We start from the raw sequence: 16,289 nt of genomic DNA on the forward strand, positions 1-16,289 counted from the left end.
TGCCAGGAAACTCCTGGACAATCCTGCCTCTGATGGTGAAAGGGAGTGTGTTGGCTATTTGTCATGTGACAACAGTTCTGTCACCGAGGAACACATGGAATGCATAAACTATCATCAGTAGAGCATGGTACAGAAGACCGTGGCTGTTCCAGTCCATGAGATTATTTATTTAGTTTTAACAAATACAAAAGAACAAGGGTATGAGATGTTCGGTTTCTATCTTGCACTGGATCATGAGAATTTTTAAATGTATGCCTCTTTGTAAACCTTTGTTAAAGAGGGGAAAGACTGGTTTCTGGTTGACCCAAAAGAGAGAGAAACAGCTGTTAACTGGATGTCACCAGTTACACCATGGGAGCAAATTAGAGACCAGGTTTTGTCCACCTCTCCTAAGATGAGATGAAGGAAGTTTTCAGTTATGTTGAGAAATGAGTATGAATAGTATCTAGTTATTAATGTTACTTCAAGCAGAAAGTAAAAGGAAACAGATGAAAGCCTCTTCTCTCTTGGTGTTCTGATCCCTTCACTCACTGCATCCTAAAAAGTACACATGAATATATTGGGGTCTCCAAAGGAGATAGATTTTCCCTGAATGCTGTTAAGAACACCATACATTTTTTATGGTACATTTTAAAATCTAAATCCTTCCTTTAGATTTTAAAATCTAAAATCTTTCTTGGCCAGGTGAGGTGGCTCATGCCTGAAAGCCCAGCACTTTGGGAAGCTGAGGCAGTGGATTGCTTGAGGCCAGGAGTTTGAGACCCAGCTCTACCCAAAATTTAAAAATTAGCTGGGCATGGTGGTATATGCCTGTCATCCCAGCTACTCAGGAATCTGAGGCAGGAGGAACACTTGAGCCCAGGAGTTTGATACTGCAATGAGCTATAATCAGGCTACTACACTCCAGCCTGGGTGAGAGACTGAGACTATGTCTTTTAAACAACAATGACAACTCTCTTAAACAAAGACCTAGTCATTAGCATCATGGGCTCTCCATTTACAACCTTATACTCCTCTAATAAAAACCTAAGTGTTCTTCTTGATCTGACCCTTGCCTAAATCACCAGTGTCTGCTCTTGCCCTGCCTCCCTCACCCTCCCTTCTCTCAGTTCCCGGTCTGATAATCTCTTTCCCACCCTCCTGTCTTCCATAAGTCATGCTCTCCACTGCTCTGTGTCTCCATAATGCCTGTTCCTTTTCCAGAAATCAGCTCAAAGCTTTCTCAAACAAGCTTTTCCTAACTCCTCTGACTAGGTCAAGTCCTTTAGTTACGCTGTTAAACAGCAACCTACAGTTTTCTTTCATAGTACCTTTGGTATAGCCATGGGTTTTTTGTTTGTTTGTTTGTTTTGAGACAGGGCCCCTCTCTGTCACCAAGGCTGGAGTGCAGTGACACAGTCATGGCTCACTGTAACCTTGACCTGCCTTGGCTCAGGCAATCCTCCTATCTCCACCTCCTAAATAGCAGGGACTAATTTTTATTTTGTAGAGATGGGTTTTCATCATGTTACTCAGGCTGATCTCAAACTCCTGGGCTCATCCACCCGACTTCGCCTCTCAAAGGGCTGGGATTACAAGCATGAGCCACCACACCATCCTGTCACTTTTTTAAAAGCTCAAATTCGTGGTTTATTGTCTGTCTCCCATGCTTCATCAAGGCAGGGACCATGTAGTCCTGTTTGCTGCTACACTCCAGTACCCAGCACTTGACTTGCACTTGGTAAACACTCAAGCACTTACTGAATGAGTACATGAATGAAGTACATTTCAGCCTTACATGAGAAAAGACTAACGTCTATTAATTCTCTAAGAATTACACATTAAAACGCCTACTTCATGCCAAAAGCTAAGGTTCACAGACCCTCAAGGAGCTATTTGTTGGAATAAAACATAAACATAGAATAAATGTTACCTATGGTTTTGTCTCCAGCTCCTAGGATGGAGACATTATAAAATTTTATTATTATTAAAAAAATTTTCTGTAAATCATTTGAATTTGATATGTAGCCATTTAGGAATAATGTAAGTCAGAATGTCTAAGAAATAAAGGGTCACATAAAGGGAAATTTTCTCTTCTATTCTCTCTCTCTCTTTTTTTTTTTTTGAGATGGAGTCTCAATGGAATCTTGCTCTGTTGCCCAGGCTAGAGTGCAGTGGCATGATCTTGGCTCACTGCAACCCCTGCCTCCTGGGTTTGAGCAATTCTTCTGCCTCAGTCTCCCGAGTAGCTAGGATTACAGGCATGCACCACCATGCCTGACTAATTTTTGGATTTTTAGTGGAGACCTGGTTTCACCATGTTGGTCAGGCTGGTCTTAAACTCCCAACCTCAGGTGATCCACCCACTTTGGCCTCCCAAAGTGCTGGGATTACAGGTGTGAGCCACCACGCCCGGCCTCTTCTACTCTCTATAAATGTAAACTAACCATTCTGTGTTGTATTTTAAGAGGTAAGCTAGCAAGCTGTTGTATGCATAGGTGAGAGTAACCAATAAACAACTGAGGGAGCCAATACTACATTAATGAAAGCTGTTTCATAGCAGCTCTCATTTCATTTCATAACATAGTCCAAGTAGTTGTAGCTACTACTTGGACTATGTTATATTCAAAGTTTCAAAAACCTTTAAAATATGTGCATAGCACAAGAGTGCGATTAGGCCTCCAAATCCACCTCTATTCTTTGGCAGTTGCTGCATGCATTGCTTGCATTTAGAGTTATATGAGCCTTAACAATGACTGCCCTTTATCTATGGCAACTTTTGGATTTCAGAATAAAAACTTACTGATAGTCTAGAAGTGCTTCACTTGTAGGCAATTTAACTTCTTTTGGTGGCCCATCATGTGTATCCTTTTTATTTGCTTTCCCTGAGTTTTCCATTGTGCTGGTTAGCTATTAAGAAATATACCTGTTTAGAAAAGAGACATAGGAAAAGTGAAAAATTCCATCTTTGCCTCCCTACTTTTGTTTACTCTAGATAAGGTACCTCTGGGACTTAATACTGGCTTTCTATCCTGATTGCTTCCATGACCCCAGATCTAACATTCACCACAATGGTGGAACATCATGAAGTGATTGGATTCTTGATTCTGGTGAATTCCATGTTTATCCCAGGTATAGCATTCCCTCCACCCAAAACTTTCTAAGATACTCCTTCTTTTATGTTATTCATCTATATCTGTTGCCCCTATCTAGCTCTTTTGAGAGCAAAGAACTGAGCTTTTTCAATCATTTTATTTCCCCACAGTGTTTGGCAGAGAGAGATTAATTTTTTATTTTTTTATTATTTATTATTTTTTATTTCTTATTTTTTATTATACTTTAAGTTCTAGGGTACATGTGCATAACGTGCAGGTTTCTTACATATGTATATTTGTGCCATGTTGGTGTGCTGCACCCATCAACTCGTCAGCACCCATCAATTCATCATTTATATCATGTATAACTCCCCAGTGCAATCCCTCCCCCCTCCCCCCTCCCCATGATAGGCCCCAGTGTGTGATGTTCCCCTTCCCGAGTCCAAGTGATCTCATTGTTCAGTTACTGCCCAAGGTTATTTATAGATTCAATGCCATCCCCATCAAGCTACCAATGAGTTTCTTCACAGAATTGGAAAAAACTGCTTTAAAGTTCATATGGAACCAAAAAAGAGCCCGCATTGCCAAGACAATCCTAAGTCAAAAGGACAAAGCTGGAGGCATCATGCTACCTGACTTCAAACTATACTACAAGGCTACAGTAACCAAAACAGCATGGTACTGGTACCAAAACAGAGCTATAGACCGATGGAACAGAACAGAGTCCTCAGAAATAATACCACACATCTACAGCCATCTGATCTTTGACAAACCTGAGAGAAACAAGAAATGGGGAAAGGATTCCCTATTTAATAAATGGTGCTGGGAAAATTGGCTAGCCATAAGTAGAAAGCTGAAACTAGATCCTTTCCTTACTCCTTATACGAAGATTAATTCAAGATGGATTAGAGACTTAAATGTTAGACCTAATACCATAAAAACCCTAGAAGAAAATCTAGGTAGTACCATTCAGGACATAGGCATGGGCAAGGACTTCATGTCTAAAACACCAAAAGCAATGGCAGCAAAAGCCAAAATTGACAAATGGGATCTAATTAAACTAAAGAGCTTCTGCACAGCAAAAGAAACTACCATCAGAGTGAACAGGCAACCTACAGAATGGGAGAAAATTTTTGCAATCTACTCATCTGACAAAGGGCTAATATCCAGAATCTACAAAGAACTCAAACAAATATACAAGAAAAAAACAAACAACCCCATCAAAAAGTGGGCAAAGGATATGAACAGACATTTCTCAAAAGAAGACATTCATACAGCCAACAGACACATGAAAAAATGCTCATCATCACTGGCCATCAGAGAGATGCAAATCAAAACCACAATGAGATACCATCTCACACCAGTTAGAACGGCAATCATTAAAAAGTCAGGAAACAACAGGTGCTGGAGAGGATGTGGAGAAATAGGAACACTTTTACTCTGTTGGTGGGATTGTAAACTAGTTCAACCATTATGGAAAACAGTATGGCAATTCCTCAAGGATCTAGAACTAGATGTACCGTATGACCCAGCCATCCCACTACTGGGTATATACCCAAAGGATTATAAATTATTCTACTACAAAGACACATGCACACGTATGTTTATTGCGGCTCTATTCACAATAGCAAAGACTTGGAATCAACCCAAATGTCCATCTGTGACAGATTAAGAAAATGTGGCAAATATACACCATGGAATACTATGCAGCCATAAAAAAGGATGAGTTTCAGTCCTTTGTAGGGACATGGATGCAGCTGGAAACCATCATTCTTAGCAAACTATCACAAGAAGAGAAAACCAAACACCGCATGTTCTCACTCATAGGTGGGAGAGAGATTAATTAAATGTCTATTAAGTTTTCAAAGAAAATGAAAACAAAACCACAATTTTCTATGAGCACGAAGAAGCTAGGATCCAAAAGACTTAAGAATTAGAATCAGGATCCAAAAAAAATTAGGTTTGGGCAGGGTTGATATAAAGAGCAAATAAAAGCACACATTGAAGTACTTTTTAAATGGTTGATATTTGCAAATGCAAATAATAATGTATTAATAATAACTGCTCATCAGCTATTAATTGGTTTCATACCTAATGATAATAAATCAAAAATACATTTTAAAAGGGAAAATCAAGACCCACTGTTCACAGATGTTTATAGTAAGCAGGAGTACTTTCATAGGTTTGGTTTGGGTACTAACGTAGACTTTTCAGATTATGGTCTTCCTTAACATATTTATATCTTTTAATTTCCACTAATCTTAAAAGAATAAGTACCTAGCCTTAAATAAATGTATCAGTAGTTAGGTATGGCGGAAAGCATATAATATAACCTTTGTAATTATTTGTTTAAATGGCTGGAAACTCTCATGAGAGTAGGAATGATGTAATTCTTGTGCACTATTGTATTTCCTCACCAAGCACAATAAACACACAATAAATGCTTGTCAAATGAACACATGAGTGGATGCATGAACGAATCAGGCAGACATGGGCTTTAATCCTAGATCCTTCACTATTATCTGTGTGACCTTGCATAGGTTACTTAATCTTTTTGAAGAACTTCAGTTTCATCATCTGTCAAGGGAGAAGGATAACAATTCTACGCTAAGAGCTATTGTAAGGATTAAATAAGCTAATATTTAAAGCACCTAGCATAGTGTCTGAGATACAGAAAAAGGTATGTATCTCTAGCTCTATCTCTGTATAGTGCCCCTTCCTCTTTCCCTTCAGTTGTTTCTCCAGGTTAAGCTTCTTCAGGTTCTGGGTAACTAAAGCATAGAATGTCTGCCTGCTGCAAGTACAATGATGTGTGGGAAGACTAATCCATGAGGCTTGCTATTGTCAACCTTCATTGATTTGGGTCACTGAATTGGCAATCCATGTAAATCTTTGTAGACCATTCAGCTCCAAAGTGGAAAAACTTGTTAAAATGAAAACATGCTTTTTCTCTGTAGACATGCTGCCTGCACACTCAGACTTCCAGTAAGTCTGTCTTAATGTCTGCGACTTTTCAAACCAGGTTTGCACTACTGTGTATGCTAACTAATTTGAGCATATACACGAATGCAAATATACCACAATACTTTCCAACTGAAAAGCACACAGATGATACAACAAAAAGATTTAATACATTAGTACATTAGTGTCTTCTCAAATATGAAAGTGTTGATAATAATTTAATAGGCTCCACACCAAAAGGTGTCATCATGATACCACCACAATTCACAGAAATTATCAGTTAAGAAAAGATTACTCTTTTGTTTCAGACGCAGAGTTGAATTTTTATATTATTTTCCATTTTAGAATTAGAATTTTAAACTTTACTGTTGCACAAAAAGCATACTGACAAATGTTTCATTTTAAAACAATAACTTACTATTTAGTAATAATTTTTACCATAAAATATTTTATTTAAAAGTTAAAACAAATGTCAACATTTACCTCTTTCTAAGTCATATGGAAGAGACCAAGTGTTATGGTTTTTACCTGTGGTACCCATCTGGTGCTGGAGGAAAAATGACCTCATCCTGCTCAATTACCTCAGTTACCTGGCTTTTATGTTTTTAATTTTCTGACTAATGTATAATTACTTACCTAACTGCAGCTTATGGCAAAGGATTTTAATAAAATATGAGTGAAAATGTGGACCCATTAAAGCACAAATGCTTTATACATAAACTCTATTAAGATTCACTGTTTCACACACTTCAAGAAAATTGGTAAGCCAATTGGACTGCCTGCTTAATAGCTGCATTTTTGCAATGGGCTAATGATAGTACCTCAACATCTATTTTTGCATTTGATAATGTGCTATAAACCATGGGGCCTTTCATAAACATTTACGAGGATTCACAGTTCCTGACCACCCAGAAGATTTCTCTCAGTAAAGGGTGAGAATCCTAGAAAAATATTCACAAAGTAAATGCAGTTATCTTCCAGGAAGGTTACACTTAGAATATCTGACAAACAGACGTCGAATCTGTCAGTAACTACAAACATCTATTCAATGCCTGCTCTGCATGGTGCTTTAACTAGCCCCCAGTTACAAAGTATAGATGAGGCAAGATGCTACTGAGACAGGAAGAAAGAAGCACACTGCAGCAGAACTTTAAAAAAAATGCCCTACAAGAGCTGTGGGTACTTTGTGTGGATGAGGTTGGTGGGGGCCCCAGCAACATCCAGAATCATGTTGAGGAGCCCGTCTTTGAAGTGTAATGTCTGCTTGGTGCACCACAGGTACTCCTTCTCCTCTGTTTCGCCCTTCTAGGCGTACAACTGGAATGCCAGCCTTGGCAATGGCAGCTGCCACATGGTCCTGGGTGATGTTGCAGTTGGACCACTGCAGCTTGGCACCCAGGGTAATGAAGGTCTCAATGAGGATGGCCATATCCATGGGTCACATGGAGGCAGCTGGCAATGTGGGTGCCCTTCAGGGGCTTGGAGGGCAAGTACAGCTCCCACATGCACATCAGGCCTGGCACCTGGTTCTCCACGCTATCCAGGGCTTTGCATCCCCAGGAGGCCAGGCCAATGTCGGCGACTTTGTAGGGCAGTTTGTCAGACCTGCTGGTGGTGCTTGTGATAGACACGGCTGAAGGGGCCCAGGCCTCGATCTGGGGACAGGCACTGGGGATATGACACCGGACAGGGGGTTCCTAGGTATTTTATTCATTTTGTGGCTACTGCAAATGAGATTGCACAGAACACATTTTTAACTCCATTAGAATTGGTCTCCAGTAAATGTTTTTAAAAATCGTGAATTAATTTAAAGCCATTCAGTGGTAATAGTACCACCTAAGCATTAATTTTAAAAATTGAGACATCTTTTTGTATTGATTATGTATATATGTCAGGGTCCAAAAGCATTAGTGTTAAAATGTAAAATTTGTCTTGTTTGGAAATATGTTAAAATCGTATATTAAAATCAAGGTATTTAAAAATATCTAGATGAGTGACATTTTCAAGTTTCACTTGGATGATTGATGATGTACATTACATTAGCATGTATTTTCTTCACCAATGCAAATCCTTTAGTCATGGCACATTTTTCTACTGCAGTACCCAAATTATATTGGAGTTTTAGCTTTAAAATTATTCTGTCTTCTGATCCAGAGTTGCTAATATCAAATAGTTTGAAATGCAGTCTATTACACTAACTTCTCTAGTAACCAGAACTACATTTTTTCCAATTCTTATTGTTCTTCAGTTTTAGAATTATCAACAAAGAAAAGAAAAATAACTATGAGAATATTATTATTAGGATAAGGGAAAAATATGCAATAATGATGGTAGAGAACAAAAAGTGTTTCTTTCTACCTTCAAATAGCAGTAGTGAGTCTAAAGAGGATCTTCTGGAGGTGGCTGTAAGGCAATCCATGAGCAATTATCACACAGACTGATAAATATCCAGTCATTATTTTTCTCCTCTGTCATAACATGAATCTTTTTTTTCCTTTTTTTTGGGGGGGGGGGTCGCTTAGATAGGGCACCTTTTCCCATCTCTTAATCACTTCCTCAACTCTCTCTCTTGCCCAGCAGAAAATTATGGGATAAGGGAGTGAGGAAACAAACATGGTACTGTACAAATGTGACAAATTCATAAAAGAAGCCAAGTTCTCTTTAGAAGAATGTTGTGGTTATCCAGAGCAAGAAGTTGAAACCAATCTATGAGTTGGGATATGAGGGTGAAAGACATCAATAACACACTTAGCACGTATGAAGTACCTACAGGGGAAGATCATTGCACTGATATTGAGAAGGATGCAAGAATATGTGAGGTTCTCACTTAGAAAGCATTCACTAGACTCAGAATTTGGTGAGAGGGGCACTAAGAGAACAAGACTGAGCTTGGTCCCCGTTCCTGCACGGAGTTGTATAACCTCGGCCAAGTCTCTGAACCTCTGACCTGTTTCCTCCTCCATCTGTCCTAGCTGCTGTCCCGGCTATTATGAGGCTCCAGACACTTTGGGAAAACTGTCAAGTGATAAAGCCTCGCAAGAAGGGAAGGCATTCTTAGTCTACTCTGCATCTGCTGTGTGCTAGGGGCTGTGTGAGGGCACCGTGAAGGTTATAAACCTGAATCAAATTCAGAGCCTGCCTTTCGAGAGGGCAAATAATGTATCCAGGGATTCTACCGCAAGGTGGAGAGATGGGTTGACATTCTTACCAGATTAAAAAGGACTGCCTTCCTTCTCATCTCCTGGGTGGAGAAGAGGGGTAGGCCTATCAGAGCCCTTCCCAGCAGCTCCTAACGGCCCAAGAACGGCGCTTCGGGACAAGACCAGGAGGGCGCGACCCCCAGGCTGATCTCGAAGCGGCGCAAGCCCAGGCCCGTGGACAGGGGGGCCCATGGACAGGGGGGCCCGTGGAGGGGGGTCTGTGGAGGGTGGGCCGGGGATGCTTATAAAGTCTTCAGTGTCACACTGGAAGGAGTCGAGGACCAAGAAGAGAGGCCAGCCAGTCTCCTGACATCCCCTCCACAGCCTCCAGCGGTGGATACCCCGCCGTGGGCCGATAGTTCGCACTTCCGTTCAGCCAGTGGACCAGGCCCACCGGCTCCACCGCAGCCGGTGCCGCGCCCTGCGTTTCCAAGGCACCCGACGTCCTCCTTCCCACTCCCTCCCCACCCGCCCTAGCTTAGCCGCGAACGGCGGGCCAAGCGCGCCATCTGGTGGCGGTGCAGGGAAGAGTCCCGGCCGAGGGCCTGCACCGCCGCCGTGGTAGCCGCGGTCGCTCTCTCCAGCCTTTTTCCGCTGACCCAGCTGGTCTCAAACGCTCACGAGCTGCTTGGCTCCCTTTAGTCGCAAGCCCGGAAGTTGGTGACTGTAGACACAGGACCCACGGACTTTGTGCTGTTACCGTGAGCAGCTCATTTGGGTCTCAGAGTCTGTGTGTTCCGCTGTAAAATGAGACGCCTGGACTCGGTGGTGGTTTCCGCACAGTTCGGGGGACGCGGACCCGGACGGGGCCGGGCCCGGCCCGGTGGTCTGTGAGGGTTCTGCGCGCCTCTACCCCGCTCCGCTCCTTCCACCGTGGCGGCTTCTCTTCTTTCCGCTTTTGTGCACTCATTGTTTGGTTTTAGCTCTTAATAAGAATGGCAGATCCCTGGACTAAATGCTTATAGGACAACTTCCTGCTGTACAAGTCCTTGATTCTGTTTTCCTTTTCGCTTTCCTTTTTTGTTCCTAAACCTTGAGAAAGGAATTTAAGTCCAGTATTTCCCACTCTTCGCTTTTTGCTGTTCTCTCCTCCGAGAGAGAAAAAGAAAATCCTACACGTAACAGCCCTTAAAGTTTCTCCTTCCTCTCTTGCATTATTTCTCATTATCTGCCTCAAGATAATTTTCTTTTTTTTGTACTTTGACACTGGCTCTAAATGGACGATTTTCTTTTACATCCTAGGAGCGTCTATATCCTGGTAGTTACAGTTCAATTACTTGTCCTTTTGTCCCAGGAAGACAGAAATGAGGCTCCTTTAGGCTTCCCTGCTCCCTTCGTAAGTCACCTGTTTGGCATTCATGAATTTGTTTTTTTAAAAATGGATGATAATATTTTTGATTCATGCTGTGTTATATTAATAACGTATTAAGAACTTAAAGGAAGGGAAATGAAGCAGTTAATGAAAATATTAAGCAACTTTTGGTTAAGGGAGTTTTTCTCAGTAAAATATCCAAAAATTAACCATTATTAGAGACAATTTATGTGTTCCACCTCATTTAAACCTCCCTTTAGTCTATCAGTGTTGTATTTATTAAGTGCCAGGAATTTGCTATGATCTACACATCTGATATAAAGGTTCTTCTGTTAACCTGGTTTTCCCTAAAATAACATCATCAGATGGGATTATAGGATAAAATTATTAAGAATGCAAACTCAGGAGAAAAAGCTACCAGTGGAAAATTTTTAAAGCATGGAGATTTTTTAGTCAAATATAAAAGCAATTTGTGATTCTTCAGCACTTTGAATTCATTCCCACATCATTTCCTATAAATCTTAGGCCTGCTTCTTTTATGAGAGCCTGGGCCCATAGTGAAAGACTGTACTTTTACCTATCATTTGTATCCTGCACAGTTTTTCTTATGGTGTTTACCAGTTGGTGGTCAGTGTGAAGCCAGATAAAAACCATTTGCTGAGTTTCCTCATTTGACCTTGATTTTCTGTTAGCCTTGCCACATTGAATGATGTAGAAATAGACGTAGGAAAGTATCTATGGTAGAAAAAGCCAAATAGGCTGTCTGTTTTGGCAAAACCGCAAGGAACCTGTTTGATATGAGCAATTGCTAAACAAAAACAACTGCAGGGTCTTATTATTATTAAATCTCACAATAGTTTCTAAAGACCTGAACTAGAAATGAACTTACTGCCTTTGTGAACCAGTTCAAACTTTTGGTAAATCAGACATTTTACCTACAGTAGTTACTTTTGAGAAATAGAAAAGCTGTGCTACAACTTCCTATCCAATAACTTTGTTCCTCACAAATTTGAAACAATTAAATAGATGCTTTGCAAAAATAAATAATCATGAACTAAAATATTCTCTTAAGATGAAAAATGTATATGCTACCTTTAAGAAGGAGATCGTTTTAACCCAACATCCATTGTCACGTTGCAATATTATATTATAAAATGGGATGGTGTCTCACTATTTATAAGGGTCATATTTTTTCACTTTAAGCCAGAGGCATATACCTGCAGTTCACTTTTTTTCTTTATCTCTCCAAACCAAGTTTAACTTAAATAACCAGAATTCTGGCAAAAAGATATCACATCTCTTTTTTTTCTTCTTACTTCCTCTGCCTAATTAATTTTTGAAATTACTCTTATGATCTCTCTGTTTTCTCAGGTATAAGAGGAGCCCAGGACAGTAAGCTGGAGCCAGGGTTTCTTATCCCAGGAACCTGGGCTATATTATTTGAATTGTGCCTGAGAGTTTTAGCATGTGACATCACAAGAGCATTTAGCAACAATGAATTGCTGCATGCTTGCTGTAGTTTTAAAATATGAACACAAAAGGACAAACATATAGACCAATAGACTAACAAAAAATCAAGAAATACACTTGTACATATATGATCAGTTGCTTCAGACAAAAGTGTAAAAGTAACTCAATAAGCAAAGCATAATCTTTTGAACAAATGCTACTGTAACTATTGGATATCTAGCTGAGAAAAAAAAAAAAAGTGAAGCTTCACTCTGACCAAAAACCATACAAAAAATTAACTCAAAATGAATCATAAAGGTGAAAACTATAAAACTTCTAGAATAAGACAAAAAATCTTTTTGACTTTGCATCAGCCAAGTCTTACATAGGACACAAAAAGCATGATTCAAAAAAGAAAAAAAGAACTTGAACTTCATCAAATTTAAATTTAAAACATCTGCTTTTGAGGGTTTTTTTTTTTCTTTTTTTCTTCTTTTGGTTTGTTTTTTGAGTCAGGGTCTTGCTCTGTCACGCAGGCTGGAATGCAGCAGTATGGAAATGGCTCACTGCAGCCTCGAACTCTCAAGCTTACGTGATCCTCCTGCCTCAGCCTACCAAGTAATTGAGACCACAGGCACATGCCACCATGCTCAACTGATTTTTTAGTATTTTATTTTATTTTTTGTAGAGATGGGGGTCTTGTCATGTTGCCTAGGCTGGTTTCAAACTCCCAGCCTGAGGTGATTCTTCCGCCTTGGCCTCCCAAATTGCTGGGATCATAGGCGTGAGCCACCATGCCCAGCCTGATCTTTAGTTTTAAGAAGATGAAAAGGCAAGCCATGGTCTGGAAGAAAACATTTGCAATACATGTACCTGCCATAAGCCTGTGATCTAGAATTTATAAATAATTCCTCAAATTCAATAATAAGAAAAAGACCAACTAATTACAAATGCCAAAAGATTTGAATAGACACTCCGAAAAGTAGATATATTCATGGCCGGTTAGCACATGAAAAGATGCTCAATATCATTAGTTATCAGACAAATGCAAATTGAAACCACAGTGAGATAACTACTACATACCCACTAGAATGGCTAACCCTAACAGACTGACAATACCATGTGTTGACAAGGATGTGGAGTAACTGGAACTTTCATATGTTTCTGATGGAAAAACAAAATGGTGCAACCATTTTGGAAAACAGTTTAGCAGTCTCTTATAAGGTTAAACATATACTGTATGACCCAGCAACCCCACTCTTATTTATCCAAGAGAAATGAAAATGAATGTTCATAGCCACTTTATTTATAATACTACTTAATAAAAAAAGGAATGTTGCCAGCACTTATGAATGGAAAAAAAAAGGGGTGGGGGGAATGAGCTATTGATACATGCAGCAACCTGGATGGGTCTCAAAAGAATTGAGCTAAGTGAAGAAGCCAAGTGTGAAAAACTATATGCTGTATCATGAAATTCTAGAAAAGCCTGGAAGCAGATCAATGGTGGCCTTGAGCTGAGGGGCTGGGGTGTGGGATTGACTGCAAGGGGGCAGGAGAGTACTTCTGGAATAAAGGAAGTGCTCTATATCTTGATTATGGTGGTGGTTACAAGGATGTATAGATTTGTTAAAACCCATTGAACTATATATTTAAAATGGGTACATTTTATTGTATATGAATTGTACTTTAACAATGTTTCTAACAATTTAATTTTAAAAATTTAATTGTACTTTAACAATTTAATTTTTTAAAAGTGGTTTCAGGCTGGGCATAGTGGCTCACGCCTGTAATTCCAGCACTTTTGGAGGCTGAGGCAGGTGGATCACCTGAGGTCAGGAGTTCGAGACCAGCCTGACTAACATGGTGACACCCCGTCTCTACTAAAAATACAAAATTAGCTGGGTGTGGTGGTGCATGCCTGTAATCTGAGCTACTTGGGAGGCTGAGGCAGGAGAATCGCTTGAACCTGAGAGGCGGAGGTTGCAGTGAGGTGAGATCGCGCCACTACACGCTCCAGCCTGGGTGACAGAGTGAGACTCCGTCTCAAAAAAAAAATGGTTTCAGCTTGGGCGTGGGCGTGGTGATTCACCTCTGTAATCCCAGCACTTTGGGAGGCTGAGGTGGGTGAATCACCTGAGGTCAGGAGTTTGAGAGCAGCCTGACCAACATGGTGAAGCCCCATCTCTACTAAAAATTCAAAATTAGTGGGGTGTGGTGGTGCATGCCTGTAATTCCAGCTGCTTGGGAGACTGAGGCAGGAGAATCACTTGCACCTGGAGGCAGAGGGTAGAGTGAGCTGAAATTGCACCATTGTATTCCAGCCTGGGCAACAAGAGCAAAAACTCCATCTAAAAAAAAAAACAAAACCACAACAACAGCAAATAAATAAATGTTTCATATTCTACTGGGGGAACCCGCCCCGATAGTTAACATGGGTTCTTTTCTATTTCCCTAAGTGTCGGCTGGTTTGAAAAATAAACGGAAAGAGTATAAAAGAGAGAAATTTCAAAGCTGGGTGTCCGGGAGAGACATCACATGTCAGCAGGTTCTGTGATGCCCCTGAGCTGTAAAACCAGCAAGTTTTTATTAGCAATTTTCAAAAGAGGAGGGAGTGCACGAATAGAGTGTGGGTCACAGAGATCACATGCTTCACAAGGTAATAAAATATCTCAAAGTAAATGGAGGCAGGGTGAGATCACACGACTTACAGGATGGGGCAAAATCAAAATTGCTAATGAAGTTTTGGGTATGCATTGTCATTGATAACTTCCTATCAGGAGACAGGGTTTGAGAGCAGACAACCTGTCTGACCAAAATTTATTAGGTGTGGATTTCTTCATCCTAATAAGCCTGGGAGCGCTACAGGAGACTGGGACTTATTTCATCCCTTCGGCTTCGACTGTAAAAGACAGCCACCCCCAAGGGGGCCATTCATAGGCCTACCCTCAGGGGCAGATTCTCTTTCTCAGGGATGTTCCTGCTGAGAAAAAGAATTCAGTGATATTTCTCCTATTTGCTTTTGAAAGAAGAGAAATAGGACTGTGTTCCGCCCAGCTCACTGGCAGTCAGAGTTTGAGGTTATCTCTCTTTTCCCTGAACATTGCTGTTATCCTGTTCTTTTTTCAAGGTGCCCAGATTTCATATTGTTCAAACACACATGCTCTACAAACAATTTGTGCAGTTAACGCAATCATCACAGGGTCCTGAGGCGACATACATCCTCCTCAGTTTACGAAGATGATGAGATTAAGAGATTAAACTGAAGACAGGCATAGGAAATCACAAGGGTATTGATTGGGGAAGTGATAAATGTCCATGAAATCTTCACAATTTATGTTCAGAGACTGCAGTAAAGACAAGCGTAAGAAATTATAAAAGTATTAATTTGGGGAACTAACAAATGTCCATGAAATCTTCACAATTTATATTCTTCTGCCATGGCTTCAGATGGTCCCTCCGTTCAGGGTCCCTGACTTCCTGCAACAATATTCTTTTTTTTTTTTTTTTTTTTTTTTTTGAGACGGAGTCTCGCTCTGTCGCCTAGGCTGGAGTGCAGTGGCCGGATCTCAGCTCACTGCAAGCACCGCCTCCCGGGTTTACACCATTCTCCTGCCTCAGCCTCCCAAGTAGCTGGGACTACAGGCGCCTGCCACCTCACCCGGCTAGTTTTTTGTATTTTTTTAGTAGAGACGGGGTTTCACCATGTTAGCCAGGATGGTCTCGATCTCCTGACCTCATGATCCGCCCGCCTCAGCCTCCCAAAGTGCTGGGATTACAGGCTTGAGCCACCGCGCCTGGCTAACAATATTCTTTAACACTCCTCTCTTCAAGAGGTGGCATCTCTGTTCCCTCTCCTTGAATCTGAGTGGTCTTATGACTACTGTAAGCAAGAGAGTATGGAAATAACTCTGTGTTCCTTCTGAGGCTAGGTTTTTAAAAAGTCATGCAGCTTCCTCCTGGTTCTTTTGGGATACTTGCTCTAGAGGAAGCCAGCTGCAATGTAAGAAGTCCATCTCCTGTGAGACAACCATGCTGGAGAGGCCAAGTATAGGTACTGTGGTCCACCATTCTAGCTGACCCCATCTTATAACCCACAAAGTGCCAGACATGTGAACAAAGTAATCTTGGACTGTCCCAGCTGGCCCATCCATCAGCTAAGTATTGCTGAGTTAATCTCAGTTGAAGCCACAGGAGTGAGAGATCACCAGTTACTAACCTACAGGATCTGTGAGCTGTAATAAAGTGGTGATTGTTTTATTTTATTTATTTTTAAATTTTTTTGTAGAGACCAGG

At 40.7% G+C, this 16,289-nt stretch overlaps 1 protein-coding gene across 3 annotated transcripts in view; it reads right to left on the bottom strand.

The window, feature by feature from the left end:
• Positions 1 to 9,664, bottom strand: part of CCDC83 (coiled-coil domain containing 83) — a 72,905-nt gene extending 63,241 nt beyond the window's left edge. For 2 of the 3 annotated variants that reach the window (XM_030918446.1, XM_030918444.1), the window contains exon 1: positions 2,783 to 2,877. In XM_030918446.1, the coding sequence (XP_030774306.1) occupies positions 2,783 to 2,877 (95 nt within the window). Of the gene's footprint in view, positions 1 to 2,782; positions 2,906 to 9,152 lie in introns of those variants that run through there. The other variant, XM_030918445.1, reaches the window with a different exon arrangement.
• Between the last annotated feature and the right edge of the window lie 6,625 nt (positions 9,665 to 16,289).

Source organism: Rhinopithecus roxellana, chromosome 15 (genome assembly GCF_007565055.1).
Source record: "Rhinopithecus roxellana isolate Shanxi Qingling chromosome 15, ASM756505v1, whole genome shotgun sequence".
Classification (NCBI taxonomy): domain Eukaryota; kingdom Metazoa; phylum Chordata; class Mammalia; order Primates; family Cercopithecidae; genus Rhinopithecus; species Rhinopithecus roxellana.